This window comes from Protobothrops mucrosquamatus, unplaced genomic scaffold (genome assembly GCF_001527695.2).
Source record: "Protobothrops mucrosquamatus isolate PMUCROS unplaced genomic scaffold, P.Mucros_1.0 scaffold2283, whole genome shotgun sequence".
Classification (NCBI taxonomy): Eukaryota; Metazoa; Chordata; class Lepidosauria; order Squamata; family Viperidae; genus Protobothrops; species Protobothrops mucrosquamatus.
The window spans coordinates 296,265-318,507 of NW_015388370.1; the positions used below are offsets into that span (position 1 = coordinate 296,265).

Genomic DNA, 22,243 nt, shown 5'->3' on the forward strand with positions numbered 1-22,243 from the left:
AAGCAACCTAGAACTAAGGAGAAACTTCCTGACAGTTAGAACAATTAACCAGTGGAACAACCTGCCTCCAGAAGTGGTGAATGCTCCAACACTGGAAGTTTTTAAGAAGAGACTGGACAGCCATTTGTCCGAAATGGTATAGGGTTTCCTGCCTGAGCAGGGGGTTGGACTAGATGACCTCCAAGGTCCCTTCCAACTTATTATTATTATTATTATTATTATTATTATTATTATTATTATTATTATTATTATTATTATTATTATTACAGGTGGGCCTGGTGTGTTATGGTCCTCGGGGTTGCAAATAGTCGGAGACAACTTAGCGACTGAAGAACAGCAACAATAATTTTTAAATGCTATGTGCACAGGGTAGAGATAGAAACACACAGGCAATTTAAAGTTCAATATTCATTCTTTTTTCTTCAAATACAAAAAGCTGTTACAATTCAACTTAACACAAAGCATGTTCAGAGTTACAGAAACTGAAACATTGTATAAAAAGTTACACATTTAAGATGATTTTTCTCCCCCCCTCTTTTTTTTTTAATCCTCTCCTGTACTGAAACAAACAGAAATTGTTATCTTGATGAAAATATTAACAGCTACTGACCCACGGTAAAAAGTTACAGAAAAAAAATATTTCTTTTTTTAAAAAAAAAACAAACCCAATCATAATTAAATGTATGATAGCCATTTCTCCTCCCTCCGGTTTTAATGGTTATTTGCCAAAAAAAAAAAAAAAAAGAACAGATTAAAAACACCTCAAACAACTGCAAGAAGTTTCCAAAAGGTGTAAAAATTATGGTCACTAGCAGATTGGGTGAGGCGGGGTGGAAATGAGAGAATCGGAGGGCGGAGGGGACGGGTCTGCAGGATGTGGCGAACAAACGGGGTGGCCACAATTATGACCCAACTCATTTTTTTAATGTGCATTTTGACCACCCTCTTTCTCTTAGCGGACCACCCCGTGGACACCCCTGGAGAGAACGGCGGTAAACCCTACGGAGGCCCCTTCCAGTGCTGCCTCCAACTACTGTAGGAAATTTAGATTACCTGGATGGGTCCTGGTCTAAAAAAAACCCCAAAAAAACAAAAACAAAAGTACAATGATATGACGTTGAAGACCCTAGCTTCTGTTGGAATCAAAGCAATCTTAAAAGAAGAAAAAGAAAAGGGGATGGTGGTGGGGGAGCTAAAATGGTCTTCAACAAGGAGAGACGAGGAACCGTGTAGCGTCCTCATGAGGGATGGTACAAAGGAGATTAACATGCCTAGCTGTACAAGTAAAAACGCAACCACCCTCGAGAAACTCTAGAGAGGGAAGCTGGGTGGAGACACCCAGCTTCCTTCTTCTGGATTTCTCAAGATTCAGAAATGCCCGCCATGGTTAAGAACGTGCTGTTCCCTTTCCCGGGGGAGGGGGGGGGAGAGGGAGAACAACTCCCCCCCCAGCTATCACTGTGTGCTTGAGCCTCCCTGCGGGGTGCCCGTGTAGCTCCCGTAGTCGTAGTTGCCGTAGTATTGGGGCCACTGGCTCTGGTTCTGATAGTACTGATTCCACTGCTGGGTGTACTGTGGAGAAAGGAGAAAACGGATCAGTGGACGGCTAATATGTCCTTCCCCCCCCTCCCCAAAATAACTTCATTTCCATCTGCTGACTCATCTCAAGACTATACTGAGGTTTGTTTCCTCCCCTCTAAGGTCCCTCAAGCCTTCCTTGCTAAAGACGAAGGGCCAACAAGAGAATCAATAGCTGCCTTGGTGCAACATATTAAACCAGAAGCGCCCAACCTTGGCAACTGATTTATTTATTGATAGTTTAATGCAGGGAATATCCTGCATTAAAAAGACTCGTGGGATTTCAACTCCCAGAATTCCCAGGGCTGGCTGGGGGGGCATTCTGGGAATTGAAGTCCACGGGTCTTTTTAAAAAGTTGCCAAGGTTGGATATCCCTGCATTAAACTATCAATCTGGAGGAGGATGGAACCACCGCTCCGTTTTTATAACACACCACAAGTAGTCCTCGATTTACCAGCAGGCCACAATTGGGACGAGAATTTCTGTGGCTAAGCAAGGCAGTTTGTTAAATGAACCATAGTCGATTTCACGACTTTTTTTGGGGGGGGGGGCAAGGCTACTAAGCAAATCACTGCAGTTGTGAATGGAATCACACGATTGTGGTGTGAAGCCGGCTTCCCCACAACGACACCGCTTGTCGGAAGCCAGTGTGGGAAGGCTGGAAATGGCGATCATGTGACCCCCCAGGGCACTGTAACCGTCATAAATACGTGGGTGGTCCCAAACCCTGAACTGAATGCATAAGGGGAGTCGTGCTTTTCCACACTTACTTGTTGGTACTGATTGTAGTTGGGCTGATTGTAGGCTGGCGGGGTAGGCGCTGGCGGAGGCGGCGGAGGCTGGGTGTAACTTTGGCTGTAACTGCCGTACGTTCCATAGTTGTAGCTGGGAGCGGTGTAGGCCCCCTGGCTGTAGCTGGAAGGGGGGCTGTAGGGCTGGTTGTAGCTCTGCTGTGGGTGACAAAGTCACAGTTGGTTCTCTAAGCTGAAGTGTGCAGATGCAGACCCTCTAAATCCCATTGAGAGGCCCCCCTCAAAAACCTCACGCTGCAAGCTGAACCTCACTGACACCCCCCCCTTTTTTTTTTTTGACCCAAAGGAATATTTTAAAAAGCTGCGTTTTGGTCTAGTGGTTAAGACAGCAGGCTAGGAAAGTGAGAGGCTGTGAGTTCTGGACACGACCACGCGGGGAGGAGTTCCAGGGATTCAGGAACTGCAGAAAGTGAATGGAAGGAGAAAAAAAAACAAGTGGGGAGAGAACAGAGGAACACACCTTAAGGCAGGGGTCCTCAACCTTGGCCACTTTAAGACTTGTGGACTTCAACTCCCAGAGTTCCTCAGCCAGCTTTGGGCCAATCACCAAGAGACGGTGAGTTCTAGTCCCGCCTTGGGCATGAAAGCCGGCTGGGTGCCTTTGGGCCAATCACCAGGAGACGGTGAGTTCTAGTCCCGCCTTGGGCATGAAAGCCGGCTGGGTGCCTTTGGGCCAATCACCAGGAGACGGTGAGTTCTAGTCCCGTCTTAGGTATGTAAAGCCGGCCTGATGACCTTGGGCCAGCCACTCTGTCTCGGCCCAATCCACCTCACAGGAGATGCACTGGGGAAAATAGGAGGGGCTGTTGGGATAACCTCGCCGCCTTGAGGAGTTTGTAAAAATAATAAAGGTGGGATACCGATAAATAGATAAATAAATTTGCAACATACTGTCATGCCAAAGGCTAATGGAGCACCAGAAAGATGTCCTACTGATAGGCATCACGTATGTCAAACATGATGCACACATATAACCTGCTGTTCCTCATCCTTCCTTTTACCCACCCACTGGGGTGCTTTCTCAGCTGCCCTGATCCTTCCCAGATGCATCCCTCAATTATCCCCCGGTTGAAGGGGGGCTTCGGCATTTCCCCCATCGGAATCTCGAGTGGAACCCTGGGTGCAGCCTACCTGTGGTCCTTGATTGTACGACCCCGCAGGGGGGTTGGTGGCCGGGCTCAGGGCTGGAGGAGCAGGGGCCAAGCTACTGCTCTTGTAAGGATTCTGCTCACGCGCTGGGCTGTAGCTGCTCTGCTGTTGGTTGTTCTGATTGTAACTGCCTCGGGTGTTGTTGTTGTTGTTGTCTCGGTTCCCGCTGCCCCAGCGGCTTTGGTTGTAGCCGCCTCGGTTGAAGCCTGAATGGGAAAGCCAGAGTTATGAGCTTCCACGAAAGAGCCAGTCTGGTATAGTGGTTAAGGCACCGGGCTAGAAAGCAGGAGACGGTGAGTTCTAGTCCCGCCTTAGGCACGAAAGCCACTGGGTGACTTTGGGCCAATCACAGGGGATGGTGAGTTCTAGTCCTGCCTTAGGCACGAAAGCCACTGGGTGACTTTGGGCCAATCACAGGGGATGGTGAGTTCTAGTCCTGCCTTAGGCACGAAAGCCACTGGGTGACTTTGGGCCAATCACAGGGGATGGTGAGTTCTAGTCCCGTCTTTGCCATGAAAGCCACTGGGTCACTTTGAGCCAATCATCAGGGGACGGCGAGTTCTAGTCCTGCCTTAGGCATGAAAGCCACTGGGTGACTTTGGGCCAATCGCTAGCAGAGGGTGAGTTCCAGTCAAGCTATACTGAAATATTACATTCATGGGGAGACTTTGAACTCTGAAACACCACCTAAGGGACTCCCAGCTAGGTTTACTGGAACGTCCAACGGTTGCTAAGTGACCAGTCATAAGTCAAGGACGTATAATTGAGAAAACCAACTTTCTCACCTCACCGAGGCCATTAGTCCAGTCTTACCTCCACTTCCGCCACCAACCCCGATTCCTCCTCCTCCTCCTCCTCCTCCTCCTCCTCCACCGCTGCCTCTGTAGCCGCCTCCTCCTCCGCCGCCGCCACCACCGCCGCCGCCACCTCCTCCTCCTCCTCGGTTCTGGAAGCCGCCCCGGTTGCCCACTGGCGGGCCTCGATTGTCAAAGCGCTGAAATCCTCCTCCGCCGCCGCCGCCTCCTCGGCCACGGAAACCGCCGCCACCTCCGCCGCCGCCCCAGCTGTCAAACCGTTTTTCGGGGGGCGGGCCTGCTTTCTTCCCTTCGTCGTTGTACTGCCTCACCAGCTTCTCTGCCTCCTCCTGCTGCTCCTCGATGTAAACCACCGAGTCAAGGAAATCGCCGGCTTCCGGCAGGGCAAAGTTCGCTGTCGGGAAAGAAACCAAGACGCCGGTCAGTCACCGCTAAGAGAGGTGGAAAGGGGACACGACCACGCGGGGAGGAGTTCCAGGGATTCAGGAACAGCAGAAAGTGAATGGAAGGAGAAAAAAAAAACAAGTGGGGAGAGAACAGAGGAACACACCTTAAGGCAGGGGTCTTCAACCGTGGCCACTTTAAGACTTGTGGACTTCAACTCCCAGAATTCCTCAGCCAGCTTTGGGCCAATCACCAAGAGACAGTGAGTTCTAATCCCACCTTAGGCATGAAAGCCGGCTGGGTGCCTTTGGGCCAATCACCAGGAGACGGTGAGTTCTAGTCCCGCCTTGGGCATGAAAGCCTTGGGTGCCTTTGGGCCAATCACCAGGAGATGGTGAGTTCTAATCCCACCTTAGGCATGAAAGCCGGCTGGGTGCCTTTGGGCCAATCACCAGGAGACGGTGAGTTCTAGTCCTGCCTTGGGCATGAAAGCCGGCTGGGTGCCTTTGGGCCAATCACCAGGAGACAGAGAGTTCTAGTCCTGCCTTGGGCATGAAAGCCGGCTGGGTGGCATTGGGCCAGTTGCTCTCTCTCAGCAGATCTCATCTCACAGGATTGTTATGGGGAAAATAGGAGGAAGGTGTGTTGGATGTGTTCCTTGCCTTATTTATAAAAAACAACAAAGGCGGGATTCAAATAAATAAATAAAATAAAAATAAACCAAGACAGCTGCAGACTTAATGCGTCGTAGGTATGGGAGTGGGTGGGACCTTAAAATATCCCAGAGAGAAGAGGAGGAAAACAAAAGGGGAACTAGAAGCAACTGAAGGATCCCTTTTAAAGTCCTTGAACTACATTCCCCCCCCCCCCCGCACAGTCAGGATCGCTTGTCTCCTTCTCAGGCGGTGCCGGGAATGCAAAGTTTGGTTTTCCTATTTCCAGCATCCTACCTTTCATTTCTAACACTGCGTGATCAGGCACATCCTTCCCCTCCTCGTCCGTGCGTTTTATTGTCCGGTCGTTTAAATCCTCGTCCGTGGGACAAATTATGATGGCTTTGCGTTGAAAACCTTCAAAAGGACGCATTTTTCGTCTCTGGGCAGATCCATAAACATTTGTCTAGCAATGATAATAAAGAAGAGAGTGTTTAAAAAAAAAAAAAAAAAGACCTGGTTGTTATTTAGCCATTTAAGGCTCCCCCCCACCTGACGCCCCACAATGGAACAAGGACGGTGGTAATGTGCACCTTTTTTGCAATTCAAATGAACCCCCCCCCCAGAAGGGTAGGGTGATAGGGCAGCGGTGGCTTTGCTCAGAAAAAGTGCAGTTTGCCTTAGGAGGGGGAAACGGAGCAAAAGGACATCCGGCGTCCATTCATTTAAGTGCGTTTACGTACAGTAGTAGAGCCATCCAAGCAGCAGAGTTAGATAGCAGGGGATTTAAAAAGATGTTGTCTTAAAAGGCCATATCTTTTTTTTTTTTTTTTTGACTTGAGGGAAAGAGGCAGGGAGGCTGCAACAATCTGAATGGGGGGGGTGTGTCCAAACTTGACAACTTGTAGACTTCAATTCCAGAATTCCCCAGGCAGCATGCGTCCACAGATCTTAAAGTTGTCAAGGTTAGACAACCCTGATCTGAATGCATTATGTTTGAAAGGCGTTAAGCTTCAGAAAGATTTATTAGACGCAAGAAGCCAAAGAAGCTGGTTCAGTTATGCCTTATCTATAATTTGAAGCAAGGATTGCTGGTTTGGTTTGATTCTGGAATAAAAGTTGCACAATGGCAGTCATCTATGTGTGGGTCGAGCGGCTATATTGATTAATTAATTAAAGGGGGGGGCAGAAATCTATCATCTATCTATCATTATCTAGCTATCTTATCTATCTATCTATCTATCTATCTATCTATCTCTATCTATCTATCTATCTATCTATCTATCTATCTCTATCTATCTATCTATCTATATCATATATCTAGCTATCTATCATTATCTAGCTATCTTATCTATCTAGGTATCTATCATCTACCTACCATTATCTATCCTATCCTATCCATCCATCCATCTATCAATCATTATCTAGCTATCTTATCTATCTAGGTATCTAGGTATCTAGGTATCTAGGTATCTAGGTATCTATCTATCTATCTATCTATCTATCTATCATCTATCTAGCTATATATCTCTATCAAATAAATAAAAAAAATGGGGGGCCAGAGCACATGTCCACTTACCCTAGGCTGGCACAGCTTGCTACACATCTGGCCCCAGACCCCCTCCCAGCTGTCCCCAGGAAGAAAAAGGAGGGGCCTCATACCTGATCCAGAATGTAATTCCGCTTCTTCCGCGCTGCAATCTGGATTAGGCGGTTCAGGCACTGTGTCGCTTGCTGGATGAGAACGTCCCAGCGGCCGGCGTAATTGCGCTGCCGTCGGAGTCCCATTACCTGAGAAAAGGCAGGGTGGTGAGGGCAGCTGGGGGGGGGGGCATAGCAAGAGCGCCCCCTGGAGTAGCTGGCCGGAAATAGGCATTGGGGGTCCCAGGGCGATTCACGCAGGAGTCATGACAGGAGACTCTCAGAATCATATACAGGTAGTCCTCAGCTTACGACTGTAAGCCTAGAATTACAGTTGTAAGTCATTGTGGTCATAAGTCGAGGCATCAGGGCCCCAGACCTGATTTTTCAACATTTTTTTTTTTTGCAGCGAATCTATTTTCACTTAGTAGAAATCCGCAGGGACTGATTTTCACTTCGTAAAAATTTGCAGTAAAATCCGCAGGGACTCCTTTACTTTTATAGAAAAACCACCGCTTGCAAACGAAAGCCTATCCTGCAAAAGTCTGGCCAGAAAAAGTCATTTTCAAAAGACAAGTGAGCTGATCTGAGGTTTCGACATACCAGGAAGCTAGAGGGGCCCACCACAAATGAGGAAGCAGACGGGAGAAGCCGGCGTTCTCTGCCTCCGAAGCTTACCCTCATTTTGTCCATAATGGCGTTTGTTCCCAAAATATTATACTTCTTGCCTGGATTGGCTGCGGCATGCTTAATGGCCCACGTCGTCTTCCCGGCGGCAGGCAACCCCACCATCATCAAGATCTGAAACACAGGGTGTGGTTTGAACAGCTGCTGTGAGCCAGTAACGCAACGCCAACCAGTTTTCCACAGCAAAGCTCTCCTTCACAAATCGAGTCAGAAAAAGGGCAGCTCTGCTGGGCCGCATCCTTCTAAGGCAGGGGTAGGCCACCTGGGCTCTTTGATGACTCGTGGACTCCAACTCCCAGAATTCCTGAGCCAGCATGGCTCAGCATGGAAACCTCTCCCTTTCCCCTCAGCGTGGCTGGCTCAGGAATTCTGGGAGTTGAAGTCCACCAGTCATAAAAGAGCCAAGGTGGCCTGCCAGTTCTAAGGGACTATCCATTCCAGACACAGAAATAGGAGATTACAGGCGTCTCCTGGCCTCAGAGGCACAGAAAAACCCAACATTTTAAACCCTTATATTTTCTTTTGAAATATACAGGTAGTCCTCGGCTTACAACAGTTTGTTTAGTGACCGTTCAAAGTTACAACGGCACTGAAAAGTGAGCTAGGATTGCTTTTCACACGGCTGTTGCAGCATCCCCCGTCACATGTTCAAAACTCAAGATGCTTGGCAACGGACTCATCCCAGTGTCCCAGGATCACGTGATCCCTCTTGCGACTTTCTGACGAGCAAATGATTTAAGTGTGGCGAGAAAGGTCGTAATATGGGGCAAAATTCACTTAACCACTGTTGAGCAACAAAAAATTTTGCTCAATTGTGGTTGTAAGTTGAGGACACTGGAAGTTTTTAAGAACTCCAAGGTCCCTTCCAACTACTACTACTACTACTACTACTACTACTACTACTACTTCTTCTTCTTCTTCTTCTTCTTCTTCTTCTTCTTCTTCTTCTTCTTCTTCTTCTTCTTCTTCTTCTTCTTCTTCTTCTTTTCTTCTTCTTTTCTTCTTCTTCTTCTTCTTCTTCTTCTTCTTCTTCTTCTTCTTCTTATTATTATTATTATTATTATTATTATTATTATTATTATTATTATTATAGCTTTTATCAGTCTAACATCCAGTCAGCGATAACCATCTTAGTCACTATGTTTGAATCTGTGAGTCTCTGACTGGCCCTTTTCACTGCTGCCAATTTGAAAATCTGGGCGTTTAACCTCTGAATTTTTTTATAAGCAGTTAAGGCCTGGTCTTCAACCCAGTTGATGCAATAACTATTTCAGAGGGGAAAAAACTGCTCTTGTCTGAGTCCTGGTCCACTCCACCCCCACCTGGTGAAGAAGGACCTGGCCACTGAACTCAAGAACCTTCCATGGGTGGCTTCTCCTCTGGGGCACCTACTTCACAATCCCTTTTGCTCTTTGGTCCAATGGTGCCCCGGACTCGCTCGGACAGGGGGAGGTGCTGTATGAAGGTGAATCCCGGTGGGACCGGAAAGAAAGTGTCTTCCCTTTGGCCAAAGTTGAATTCGATGGCGCAGTTCTTCGCCAGCACATGAGGGAACAGGGCCTGGCCCCCCAAATTCTCCTTCCGTAGCTGATAGGCCACCCCGAGCCATTTCCCATTCTTCATGAAGGAGATTTCCACGTCGTCGCCACACTCAAAGTCCTGAAGAGGAGAAGAGGGAAGGAATCGCCAATCAATCTAGAGCAGGGAATTTGAGAACATGGAGCGCTGTTACCTCCCCATCGGAATGGTACCTATTTATCTACTCGCAGTTGCATGATTTTGAACTGCTAGGTGAGCAGGAGCAAGTGACGGGAGCTCAACCCATCACGCACAGCAGCACTCGGGTCTCAAATCTGGGCTGTTGGCTTGCCAGCTGACAAGTCCAGTGTCATGGTTCCGAAAGATGAAACTCTTCAAAGAACTTTGAGGCATTGTTTACCTTAAAGAATCTTTACTGGGGCCAAGATCTGACTTTCCCCTCCCTTCAGCACATAATATCAAAGCACAATTCCCTCCTACAACTAACAGTCATAAATCACATTCTCCAATTTGTTTGAAATGCTGGCTTTCCACCCAGTTTTTTCTCCCGCCATTCCTTATCAGCTCTTGTTACAATTTTGTATGTCTGTCTAACTCCCATCACATCCCTCCCCCTCCCCCAATATCGTCTCATTCTAAGAGTAAAGTATAAGACAGAAAAAGGCTGCATCTCCATCTGTTGTCAAAGCAAGAGCCTCCAATGTTAGCAGCGTTGACGCCCAGCATCTTAACCCCTGAGCCATCGCGGCACCCTAGAGGTGTGTAGCTTCTGAAACTCCACAGGCCGTACTCACCACAAGACAAGTGATGACGTCATTCTCAGTAAAGGTTTCGCCGTAATTTTCGAACTTGCAATTACTGGATTTCTTTGCAGTGCCTCCGTAGCCATAGGAGAAAGCCTCTTCCCCTAACGAGAACAATAATTGAACAGAGACCTGAGCAGCCGTGCCATGGGGGACCAGGTGGCATTCGTGGGGCAGAGAACTCTTCATATCCCCAGTGTGGTTTCACTTAAGCAGGGAAATTGCCTAATTCAAATGCTTCGGTTTAAACTAAAGATACTCAAAAAGTAAAGACAGCCCAGCATAGCATGAAAGCTGGCTGGGTGCCTGTGGGTCAATTGCCAGGAAACGGCGAGCTCTAGTTCCATCTCAGGCATGAAAGCCAGCTAGGTGACTCCAGGCCAATCACCAGGAGACGGTGAATTTTAGTCCTGGTTTAGGCACGAAAGCTGGCTGGGAGACTATGAGCCAGTCACTCTCTCTCAACCCAACTGATCACACAGGGCTGTTGCTGTGTAGCAAATAGAGGGGGGGAGGAGCAAATAATAACAACAACAATAATAACGATGAATAAAGGGACCTTGGAGGTCATCTAGTCCAACCCCCTGCTCAGGCAGGAAACCCTATACCTGTGGTGGCGAACCTATGGCACGCATGCAGAGCCCTCTCTGTGGGCACGCACGGCGTCGCCCCAGTCCTAGGCCTTCAGCTGGGTTTTATAAAACCTTTTCACTTTAGGCCTCCGCCGCCGTGTGCAAAAAAAAAAAAGGGTTCAATCAATCAATCAATTTCAACTTCTCGCAGGAAAAAAAATGATCTCGCAAAGTTGGAATTGATTGATTGAACTTTTTAGTCCCACCCAGTCTGCCGTTATCACCGAAGCCACGCCCACCCAATGGGCCATGCCCACCCAATTGGCCACACCTAGCCATTGGGCCATGCCCACCCGGCACCCGATGATACGTAAGTGGGTTTTGGGTTGCAGTTTGGCTGTCCAGTCTCTTCTTAAAAACTTCCAGTGTTGGAGCAGTCACAACTTCTAGAGGCAAATCGTTCCACTGATTAATTGTTCTCACTGTCAGGAAGTTTCTCCTTAGTCCTAGTTATGTTCACCAACTTGAGTTGTTTATAAAAACAATAAAGGTGGAATGTAAAATAAATAAATAAAACACACTCCGAGGCTTCCCTAGATCCAGCAATTAAAAACTACTCACCTAACTGAGTGCTACATGAATCCAGTGACCAGCCAATCCGCACGACGTGAGGATCCGGTTCAGTGGGAGGAAGGTGTTTGACAGAGATCTCTTCGTTGATCTGAAGACAAAAAGAAAGCCCCCTGGTGGTTAGCGATACTCTTCTTCCTATAATCTCCTCTGCACCTCCGTGGCGAGGACGCACGTTCCCTCACCTTCATCTCGTAGCACACCCTCCCACGCCGCACGCCGTACGTCGCTCGTGCGCCTGACCAGAGAAAAGCAAATCCTTCGATGGTCAGAGGGTACCCACTGTATCGATCACGGGCAACTTTGAAATGGAGATCACAATTATCTGAAGAGCAAAACAAATGTTGTCAATGAAAACCAAAGGAGATTTAATCATAGAGGCAACTGTGGGCTACAACCCAGTACGGATCACAGCAACGTGTGACGGTGAGGCTTTCCGTGATGGAAGACGACTCTCCTGATGATGTTAAGCTAGGACAGGGGTAGGCAACCTGGGCTCTTTTGTGACTCGTGAACTTCAACTCCAAGAATTCCTGAGCCAGCATGGCTCAGCATGGAAACCTCTCCCTTCCCCCTCAGCATGGCTGGCTCAGGAATTCTGGGAGTTGAAGTCCACGAGTCATAAAAGAGCCAAGGTTGCCTACTCCTGAGCTAGGATAATAGGCAAGAAGAATTAGCTAACTCCTCATTTCTGGTATCAGAACCGCTGCATGTCAATGGCTGTATTTAAAGAAGGCAGAACTGAAAATGGAATAGGAATGGAGAACTCTTACTGGGGGAAAAAATCACTTCTGCTTTGCCCTCTTAAAACAACAACAGGCCTCTATTCAATAATTTTCTTGCCAAAATAGAATGGCTTAGTGTGAGGCTAAGATGTCTCATAGACTCAGGACTATTAAATGATCCACTTAGGGGCCTCGTAGTTTTTAAGGGAAGAAATCAATGCCGTACAACTTTCCAATATCTAAGGTAGTTACTGCACCATTTAAATCCCTTTCCTACTACTCCTAAACACCTATACTTACAAACCTAAAAGAATCTTGTTGGTTTAACCCAGGGGTTAAACCAACTATGCTGACTCAGGAATTCTGGGAGTTGAAGTCCATGAGTCATAAAAGAGCCGAGGTTGCTATGCTGACTCAGGAATTCTGGGAGTTGAAGTCCATGAGTCATAAAAGAGCCGAGGTTGCCTACCCGTGGTTTAACCATTCAATTATATCCGACCCTTGGTGAGTTTATAGGCAAGTGCTCTCCGTGCCACCCTATCAAGCACACTTTCTTTTCAGTTGTGGGATGTTCAACTTTGCATCAGATTTGATGTTATCGAACCAGCGTACTCTTTGCCTTCTTCTTCCTTCTTCCTCCTCCTCCTCCTTCTTCCACTAACCACGCCTAGCATTGTTGTCTTCTCCAAAGCATTTGCACCAAAAACAATGAAAATTTAAACTTCTCCTTTTCGAGGGAGGATATGCCCACAAACTAAAAGAGGCCATGGCAAAAAGCTGAATTTAAAGCCTTCCTATTACAAGGGTCAGAGCTGTAATTTTTCCTCTTGCGGGGAACCAATAATGCTGGCTGTGGAATCCTGGGAGTTGAAGTCCACATGCCTTAAAATTGTCAAAGGTTGAGAAACACTGATCTAAAGGACTCTTCCTCGACCCCTTTCACTGAATTTGAAGAATTATGACCCACACATCCCTCTACCTCAGCTGCTTTTTTTATCTTACTGCACCTCAGGGAGGTGAGATTATCGAAGGACACAGAAACCAGAACTGAAGGGGGAAAGTCTGCTGTGTGTGTCGACTCTGGAAATGAACAAGGTGGGGCAAGAGGGAATCTGCCTTGGGGGGTGGGGGGTGGAGCAGGCAGCGTAATTTATTTATTTATTTTTCGCATTTCTAAACCGCCCTTCTCCCTCAAAGAGGGACGCTTACATTTACAGTAAAATGAAAAATAAAATAAAATAAAATAAAAAACAGTATCTAGATCAGTGTTTCTCAACCTTGACCATTTTAAGGCATGTGGACTTCAACTCCCAGAATTCCACAGCCAGCAATGCTGGCTGTGGAATTCTGGGAGTTGAAGTCCACATGCCTTAAAATGGTCAAGGTTGAGAAACACTGATCTAGAGAGAAGCGAAAAACAACACCGCAAATCTCTGTAACTCACATGTATCAATGGCCACCAGGGAGTCATCAAAATCGTCCTCGTCTTCTTCTGCGGGCGGCTGAGGAGATCGACCCCTGGAAGAGATGCAGCAGGAAATGGAGCTTCCATCAACCCATCTTAGGCAAACTGAGATGTGGCCTGCAAAGCAGGCTGAGAAAGGAAACACCGTGCCCGATTCCAGGAAACTAGTCCCACCCCTGTTACCACGTTGATTCAACTGGGAACACTTTGGAAGCTCCTAGTCAAGTCAAAAAAGTACTGCAGCCCTGGATTTAGATATAGGAAATCTTCAGTTTTCCTATACAACTACAATTCCTGGCATCCCTAGAAAAGATGGCCAAAAGGGAGGGATGCTGGGTGTTGTAGTTCAGGAACACCCTGAAGATTTCTTTTGGTGAGATGGGGATGCCTATGGTAGGTAGGTGGATAGGATAGACAGACACATACATATATACATACATGCAGAGCAGAATTAAACTTATATACCGCTTCACAGTGCTTTACAGCCCTCTCTAAGTGGTTTACAGAGTCAGCATATTGCTCCCAACAATCTGGGTCTTCATTTTACCAACCTCGAAAGGATGGAAGCCTGAGTCAACCTGGAACCCATCAGGATCAAACTCCTGGCAGTGGGCAGTGAGTCAGCCTGCAACAGTGCATTATAACCACTGCGCCACAGCTCCTTCACACACACACACACACACACACACACACACACACACACACATACACAATAGTATGTATGTCTTAACAAAAAAGGTTTATCAGATGAGAATCTGCATTTACAAAGATGTTATAAAACAGCTGTTCATTTCAGCCAAATATATGTTTTACTTTAAAGTTTAAAACTAAATATCACTTAAGAAATAGCCAACCCTTAATGCCCCATTTTTCATCCAATACGCTTACAATCTTTACAACTTAGTAAAATCAAATGCACTGTCAGGTTTGTGGAATATATGAAGAGAATGTCCTTGACCAAATCCCAGATACCTCTTTAAAACAAATTCTGCTTTCAGTGACACCGCTGGGCTCAGTTCCTTTCCAGGGTGTTTTGGAAAGATAAAAAACATACCGAATCTTTGTCCGAACGTACCTTTTATTCTCGCGATATTCGTAATATCCACGCCCTCTGGACTCATCAAATGTCCTCTTATGACCTTGCTGTGGGGGTGGCTGCTGCTGCTGCTGCCAAGACTGATAGGAGTCTGAGGTGTTATAAGCAGAGGGGGGCTCATTGTAAGAGGAAGACGAGGCGTTGTAACCAGAGGCTGATATGCTGTGGCTGGGAGCTGACTCCTCCTGTTTTATTTCTGTCTTCATTTCTGCATTTAAACACAATAGGCACGTTTAACTGGGCTAAGCAATCCACATGAAAAAGAAACAACGGCTACTATTTACTCTGGAAAAGCCAGCAAAAATCGCCCTAGCTACAAGAGAAAAAAAACTCTCTTTCAATTTCACTACCAAATGACTTGGCTCTGAGCCAGGCAACAGTTAAGAACCAGAGCAGAGACGATCAGCAATAAAATTTGCAAGGCAAGGTTCTCATTATCGCCCCGATTTATGTGCCAGAACCAAAACCACTGAAGTACCTATTTTGATCCCCCACAATTTTCTTGCTTCTCCTCTTAAGATGCGAGGATTCTATTAGAATAACACAGAGATATGATTAAGATAACAAGGAGAGGGATATTCAGGCGGAGAATTCTAAGGGGAACAATGTAATAATCAATTAGGGCAGTGATCCCAAGTGGAGCCGAAAGAAAACAAGGTGTGTTCCTCACCTTGCTTGTGCTTTTTTAAAAAGGGAGAAGCTACAAGTCCACAATAAACAGAAGAAAAATCCACGACATTTTCCTTTATGGATGTACAACAAAGCGAAAATAAATAATAATAATAAAATAAAAAATAATAAAATGAATTAACAGATTCCCTTCGTGGAAAAAACAAGAATTCTTATCATTCAACAATATGCAAATCTTTTACACATAGATAGTCCTTGACTTACAACCATCATAAATGAGTCAGTTGTCAGTTGGATCACAGGAGGTTGTAATGGTTGTTAAGTGTGAAAAACGGACAGTCATTTTTTTTCAGTGCCGTTGTTAACTTCGAACGGTCACTAAATGAACTGCTGTAAGTCGAAGACGGCCTGTATTACATTTTGGAATGTTTATCCCAGGGGTAGGCAACCTTGGCTCTTTTATGACTCGTGGACTTCAGCTCCCAGAATTCCTGAGCCAGCCACGCTGAAGGGAAAGGAAGAGGTTTCCAAGCTGAGCCACACTGGCTCAGGAATTCTGGGAGTTGAAGTCAACAAGTCATGAGGGGGCCAAAGTTTTCCCCATGCTGGCTCAGGAATTCTGGGAGTTGAAGTCCACCAGTCATAAAAGAGCCAACGTTGCCTACCCCTAGTTTATCCAGTAAAAAAATCATCCCTCCGCATACCCTACCTCCAAAGTTTTTTAATGCAAAAAATAACTGAGGCGCCTCAGTGGGGCTATTCTAAAACTTCCTCCCCAAAATTTTGGAAATGTTCTCCCCGCTTAACAAAACAACAAAGGCTCTTTTTCTGACACTCGTTTTTTACCTGATCGATCTTGGCTTACAGCTCCCCGCTCGTAACCCAATTCGTTCTCCTGTTTAACATTGAAATGCTCAAAAGACTGATATCCTTGCCGGTTGTCTTGGCGAGTGTTGTCACGGATGCCATCTTGAAAAACAGGAATCAAAAGAAGGCAGATCAGCATCACTGTTTCATGCTACTTTTTTGGGGGGAAAAAAGAGCCGAATCCCGAATGGTTTTCCTTGCACCGGCAGAAAGCGGTTGGGCTACATGGAGGCCGTGGGCACCCCAGCCAGCCAGCCAGCCCACCCTTACCTGGATGGCTGCAGATCACTTATACCCTCAGCGCCATTAAGAGGTTGAACCTTTTTTCTGGAGTACCCACCATTCAAGATGCAGAGGGGGAAGAGAAATGGCGGGGTTTTGTGTGAGAATAATGCCCCATCCTGAAAAGCAACTTGTTATCCTGCAGCAAACTGAAATGCCATAGAGGAGGTTATTCTGTGCTGTTTTTCTCTGAATACGACTCCCACCCCAGGGGAGGATCAAAATAGTGCTGCTAAGGAGAGGGTTCGCTCCCTGATTACGGCAAGGCTGAATGCCAAGGCTAAACAACACAGGAAACCAGAGGGTGCAGCATGTCCTCAGCATCGCACAAAACAATTGTGCTTGATGTAGAAAAAAAAATCCCTGTATTTTGAGCCCAAAGCAAATCACAGGTGGAAAGCTCCCCTCTTAGATTTGGTACAGTTATCTACTTTGTTTGGTCTCAGCTGGAGTAATATTATATCTTGTTGTGATATTTATATGTTAGCCAAAGAAATAACAGGAATTGGAAGGGACTTTGGAGGTCTTCTAGTCCAATCCCCTGCAGGAGACCCTATGCCACTCCAGACGAATGGCTGTCCAATCTCTTCTTAAGAGCCTCCAGTAATGGAGCACTTACAACTTCTGAAGGCAAGTTGCTCCACTGGTTCATTGTTCTCACTATCAGGAAATTTCTCCTTAGTTCTAGGTTGGGACTCTCCTTGATTAGTTTCCACCCATTGCTTCTTGTTTTGCCTTCAGGGGCTTTGGAGATTAGGTTGGCCCCCTCTTCTTTGTGGCAGCCCCTCAAATATCGGAACACTGCTATCATGTCACCCCCCTAGTCCTTCTTTTCAGAAGACTAGGCAAACTAGACTACTAGACAAATCCAATTGCGGTAAAGATATATGGAAAAAATGCCTGACAATATGATACGCCTAAGATGGAAATTTGTGGTCAATTTCGTAAGGGCCAAGAGATTCAGAGGCCAATTAAGAATAAATAGAATGAACAGAATAAGAATAAATAGATCAAAGATTGCTAAAATGGCTGGAATTCTAGGTGGTTATCAATTGCGCTTTCTTTATACCCACTGTTCAGGGCGTGCTAGGTGCTGTTTGGAGATCTTGTGGGTCCCTTCTCTGGCTCTCCAAGAAGCAGCTGTGCTGAAGCTTCCCTGAAGGCAAGAGGATCCCAGGCACTCAAGACAGGAGTCACTTGGCAACGAAGGGCAGCATCAGGGAAAACAAATGCCCAGATGCCATAAAAACAACACCTTGCACTTTGGGAAGTCAGAAAAGCCCCGGTCTTTTCCCAAGGGGCAGCCTGGATCGCCCACAGGCCTCCAGGATGGGAAGCCCCCGAAGTGGAAGGTCTATGGCAAGGGTCCCCAACCCCCAGTCTGTGGACCAGTACCGGGCCACGGCATGCCAGCAACTGGACTGCACAAACAAGCAAAGCCCCATCCGTGGGATTAGGTAGCACACAAAACCACGCGCCCTCCGGTCCCCGGAAAAACCTCTCTCCACGGAACCGATCCCTGGTGCCCAAAAGGTTGGGGACCTCTGGTCTATGGAGATTCTTAGCCGTCCAGATCATGGTTGTTCCAAAGGTGCTTCCCCCCCCCAAAAAAAGGCAAGGAATATTGCGGGCCCCATCCCTTAAGGAGAGAAGTCTGGTGGGACCCAGAAGAAGCGCCTTCCCCATGGTGGCTCCCTCTCCCTGGAACATCCTCCTAACCCCCCCCCCCCAGATTAGACTGGCCCCCCTCTCTGACACTCTTCCAGAAGGTGCCGAAGGCCTGGGTCTGCCAGCGGTCTTAGTTAGGGAACCCAGAGCGGGATGGAGCCCATCAAATGGCTAGTTTGAATGGGTGGGTGGGTGATTATTATTTTTCTTCTTATTTTTTTTTAATAGGGTGTTTTTATATCTGTGCAAGCCGCCTTGAGTCGCTGCATGCGAGTAGGCGGCAGCATAAATTTTCCAAATAAATAAATACACACACACACACACAAACAACTGGACTTTCTTGTTTTTCCTTGAAGACGTTTCCGCTTCCTCGTTTTTTCAGTTCAACCGAGGAAGCTTCTTGAATGTGGAAAAACTCAAGTCCAACAGCCTTTTTTTGGGGGGGAGAGAAAAAAGCCCCCTTTGGGGCTCCAGGAAGGCCCATCCTCCCCAGCCTTACGCTCCCCGAGACCCATCCTGCCCAGCGAGGGGGTGGAGGGTGTCTCCTCCACCCACCCATGTTCCCCAGCGAGAGCCTGCGTCGTACGGCCCATGCTCCCCGGAGACCCATCCTGCACAGCGTGGGGGGGGTGTATCCTCACTGACCATACTCCCCGGCCATCATATTCCCCCCTCCCGCCCCGGAGACCCATCCTTCGCCCCGTCTCCTCACAACCCCATGTTCCCCAGCGAGCGGCTGCCGCGCACGGCCCATGCTCCCTGGCCAGAGGCTCCCGCAGAGACCCATCCTCCCCAACGAGCGGGAGCCCACCTCCCCGCGCCTTAACGTCCCCCGTGAAGACCCATCCTCCCCAGCCAGAGGCGCCTCCTCTCAGGCCCATCCTCCCCAGCGACCCTCTGCCTCGTACGGCCCAGGCTCCCTGGCCACCCATCCTCCCCAGCCAGGGAGCGCGCGCCTTCCCACAGACCATGTTCCCCGGCCACCCCAGCCTCCGCCCCGGAGACCCATCCTCCCCGGCCTTCCCACAGACCATGTTCCCCGGCCACCCCAGCCTCCGCCCCGGAGACCCATCCTCCCCGGCCTTCCCACAGACCATGTTCCCCGGCCACCCCAACCTCCGCCCCGGAGACCCATCCTCCCCGGCCTTCCCACAGACCATGTTCCACGGCCACCACAACTTCCGCCCCCGGAGACCCATCCTCCCCGGCCCGCGGTGTCTCCTCACAGGCCCGCGCTCCCCGGCAAGGCGTGGCCCACGCTCCCCGGCCTTGAGACCCATGCTCCCCAGCGAGGGCCGCCCGGCCCGCTTACAGTGTCCGTCCGAGAGCGACTCTCCGCCCGAGTCCAGTCCGGGCTCCCCGCGGGCCTGCTCGGCGTCTAGCGCGGCGTGCAGCCGCCCGGCCAGCTCGGCCTTGAGCCCGCGGGTGTCGAGGCCGCGGCGGCCGAGCTCCTCCTTCAGCTCGCTGACGCGCAGTCTCCGCACATCCATGGCGCGCTCAGTCCCGGCCGCAGGGTCGCGGTTGCCCGGCCATCGGGGCGCCGTTCCGGGCTCGGCTCAAAATGGCCGCCCTCGCAGAAGCCCCGCCATGCAACGGGCCCTCCGGTTGGCCGAGCCGGCGCGCGAGGAATGAGAGGCGCTCTCCGATTGGAGAAAGCGTCGCCTTGCCTTCGCCCCCCCTCCTCTCGCTCCCTCCGTCTCCCGCTCATTCCCTGCCTGTAAAAGGAGCTCGCGCGTTGGACAGAAATAAAGGTCAATCTATAAGGAGCGTTCTCATTGGCTGAAAAGGGCTCGTTTCCTTCCCCGCCTTCACTTTCTCTGAAACTGGTCAGGGAAAGGAGAGGGGAAAAACAACTGACTGAGGAAGGAGGGGGCTGGACTTAAGTTGCTGAAGGCGAATCCCGAGGCCTCTCCCTTCCTCACTTCTCATTGGCTGAAATGCGGGCTTGTTTGGACTGTTATGCGGAGGGTTCCCTCCTTCTTTTCTATTGGCTGAGCCTTGCGTAAACTGCCCTAATTTGGTCTCCTCCCTCCCTCTCTCCCTGGGGATGATGGGAGTTGAAGTCCAACACATCTGGAGAAAAACAAATTAGGAAAACTTGACTCAAGGCCAAACCAAAAGGGTTTTTTCCCCAAATACCTCTTTATATTTATAGCTCTATAAGGTTATATAACATTTAAATGTTATATATTAAAATATATACCACACAAACTTATATTAATATTTTATATCATATATAACCTGCATTTCTCTTTAATTAAGCAACTGTAAAAGCAATATTGCCTCCAAATTGAGCATAAACTAGTCAAAATTAAATACTTTGTAGAGCTTATTTTACCTACTGAATAACATGGATTTTAAATATAGAGACACTGGCTAGTCTGGGTTCAGATTTAGGCATTGAACTAAACCATGTTTTATTGATAAACCACAGCTTGCTAGCTGATGTGCTTAGCAAAAGATGTGGTGAGGATGATGCTAGTTGATACATCACCTTAAGAACCAGGACCATGCTGGCTGGGAATTCTGGGAACTGTGATCTCAACACATCTAGAGGGAGACAGTGAATTTTAGAGCAATAGAAATTTAGGCAATAGAAGAAGAGGACGACAGAGAATGAGGTGGCTGGATGGAGTCACTGAAGCAGGAGGCGTGAGCTTAAATGGACTCTAGAAGATGGTAGAGGACAGGAAAGCCTGGAGGAACGTTGTCCATGGGGTTACGATGGGTCGGACACGACTTCGCAATTAACAACAACAACAAATCTCAGCCTGAATAGCTATGGACTTCAACTCCTAGGCTATCTGGCTGGGGAATTCTGGGAGTTGAAGTCCATACTTCTTAAAATTGCCAAGGTTGAGAAACATTGAAATTGAGCATTTCTACACAGTGCAGAGATGTAACCGCCAGAGGGTAGCATTGTAACAGCCAGACCAGCAATGAGATATTTCCAATCTGATTTTTTGTCCTCTACAGGCTAAACTTTTTTCAGGGTAATTGAAGCTCTTTACAGCTCCTTATTTTGAGCGTAGGATCCAAAGATCCAGCTCCTTTAAAAATTCTGCAATTCTGGGAAAATTGGAAAGAAACCACGAGCTGCAAGATGGATAGACTTTATTTGCACCCTAAAAGACCAGGTTGGGAACAAATCTTCTTGCAGAAAATCTATCTCTGTCTGGGTGACAACTTTAAGACTTGTGGACTTCAACTCCCAGAATTCCTCAGCCAGCATGGCTGGCTGAGGAATTCTGGGAGTTGAAGTCTACAAGTCTTAAAAGTTCCCAAGTTTGGAGACCCCTAATCTATTTGGTCACTAAATGTTGACACCAACTTGACAGCACCTAATCAATCAATCAATCAATCAATCAATCAATCAATCAATCAAATTGGGTTGGGACCCATTTCTTGTCCTTCAAATTAAGGATTAGAATTTATGTCTTAGCCACCATGTTGACTTTTTTGACCAGGCCTGCAGACACCCCCGACTGAAACAGAGATTCATCTAACACAAATAAACTCTGTTTCCCCGTTTCTGTATTCCGTATGTATTCACTTTCTCCGCTTTTAGTTTCAGTTTTCCACTCAGCTTATTTCTCCATGGACGGTCCGAGAAAGCGGAATGCCCCGTTTAAAGACTCTGGGGCTAATCAGACAAGAGTTCAATCCTGATTAAGAGGAATGTGTTTGGGGAGACGAGAGTTCCCTGTGGTAAATGGACTGTCTTGTTTCTCTGTTACTTGCATGGCTTGATTCAACAATGGTTCTAGGAAGCGGTCTTGAATGTGCCTATTGATGGTGGTTTTGCCTGGCAAGTGGAGAGAGAAAACAAGGGATTATCCCCCCCCCCTTCGTCTTCCAATACTCGTTGCATTGGTTTTTAAGTATAAGCAAAGTTCCCTAACTCAGCTACCAACAGAGATGCCGAGATCCTAGAAAGAGTGCAGAGAAGAGCAACGAAGATGATCAGGGGTCTGGAGGCTAAACTGTATAATGAACGGTTGAGGGAACTGGGTATGTCCAGTCTAACAAAGAGAAGGACTACTAGGAGCAACATGATAGCAGTGTTCCAATATTTGAGGGGATTCTACAAAGACGTGTGTGTGTGTGTGTGTGTCAAACTATTTTCCAAAGCACCAAAAGGCAAAATAAGAAACAAAGGATGGAAAATAAGGAGAGAAGCAACTTAGAACTAAGGAGAAATTTCCTGGCAGTGAGAACAATCAACCAGTGGAATGATTTGATTCCA

At 47.7% G+C, this 22,243-nt stretch overlaps 1 protein-coding gene across 1 annotated transcript; it reads right to left on the reverse strand.

The window, feature by feature from the left end:
* Positions 1-1,435: 1,435 nt before the first annotated feature.
* HNRNPUL1 (heterogeneous nuclear ribonucleoprotein U like 1) lies at positions 1,436-19,487 on the reverse strand. Its single transcript, XM_029285805.1, has 17 exons — positions 19,361-19,487; positions 19,258-19,265; positions 18,861-18,879; positions 16,027-16,149; positions 14,530-14,770; positions 13,434-13,507; positions 11,450-11,589; positions 11,256-11,355; positions 10,054-10,166; positions 9,113-9,379; positions 7,712-7,834; positions 7,055-7,183; positions 5,690-5,858; positions 4,369-4,749; positions 3,523-3,746; positions 2,350-2,529; positions 1,436-1,572 (listed from the first exon to the last, which is right to left on the reverse strand). The coding sequence occupies exons 1-17, from the start codon at positions 19,485-19,487 to the stop codon at positions 1,456-1,458; spliced, it is 2,535 nt and encodes an 844-aa protein (XP_029141638.1). The 3' UTR covers positions 1,436-1,455.
* Between the last annotated feature and the right edge of the window lie 2,756 nt (positions 19,488-22,243).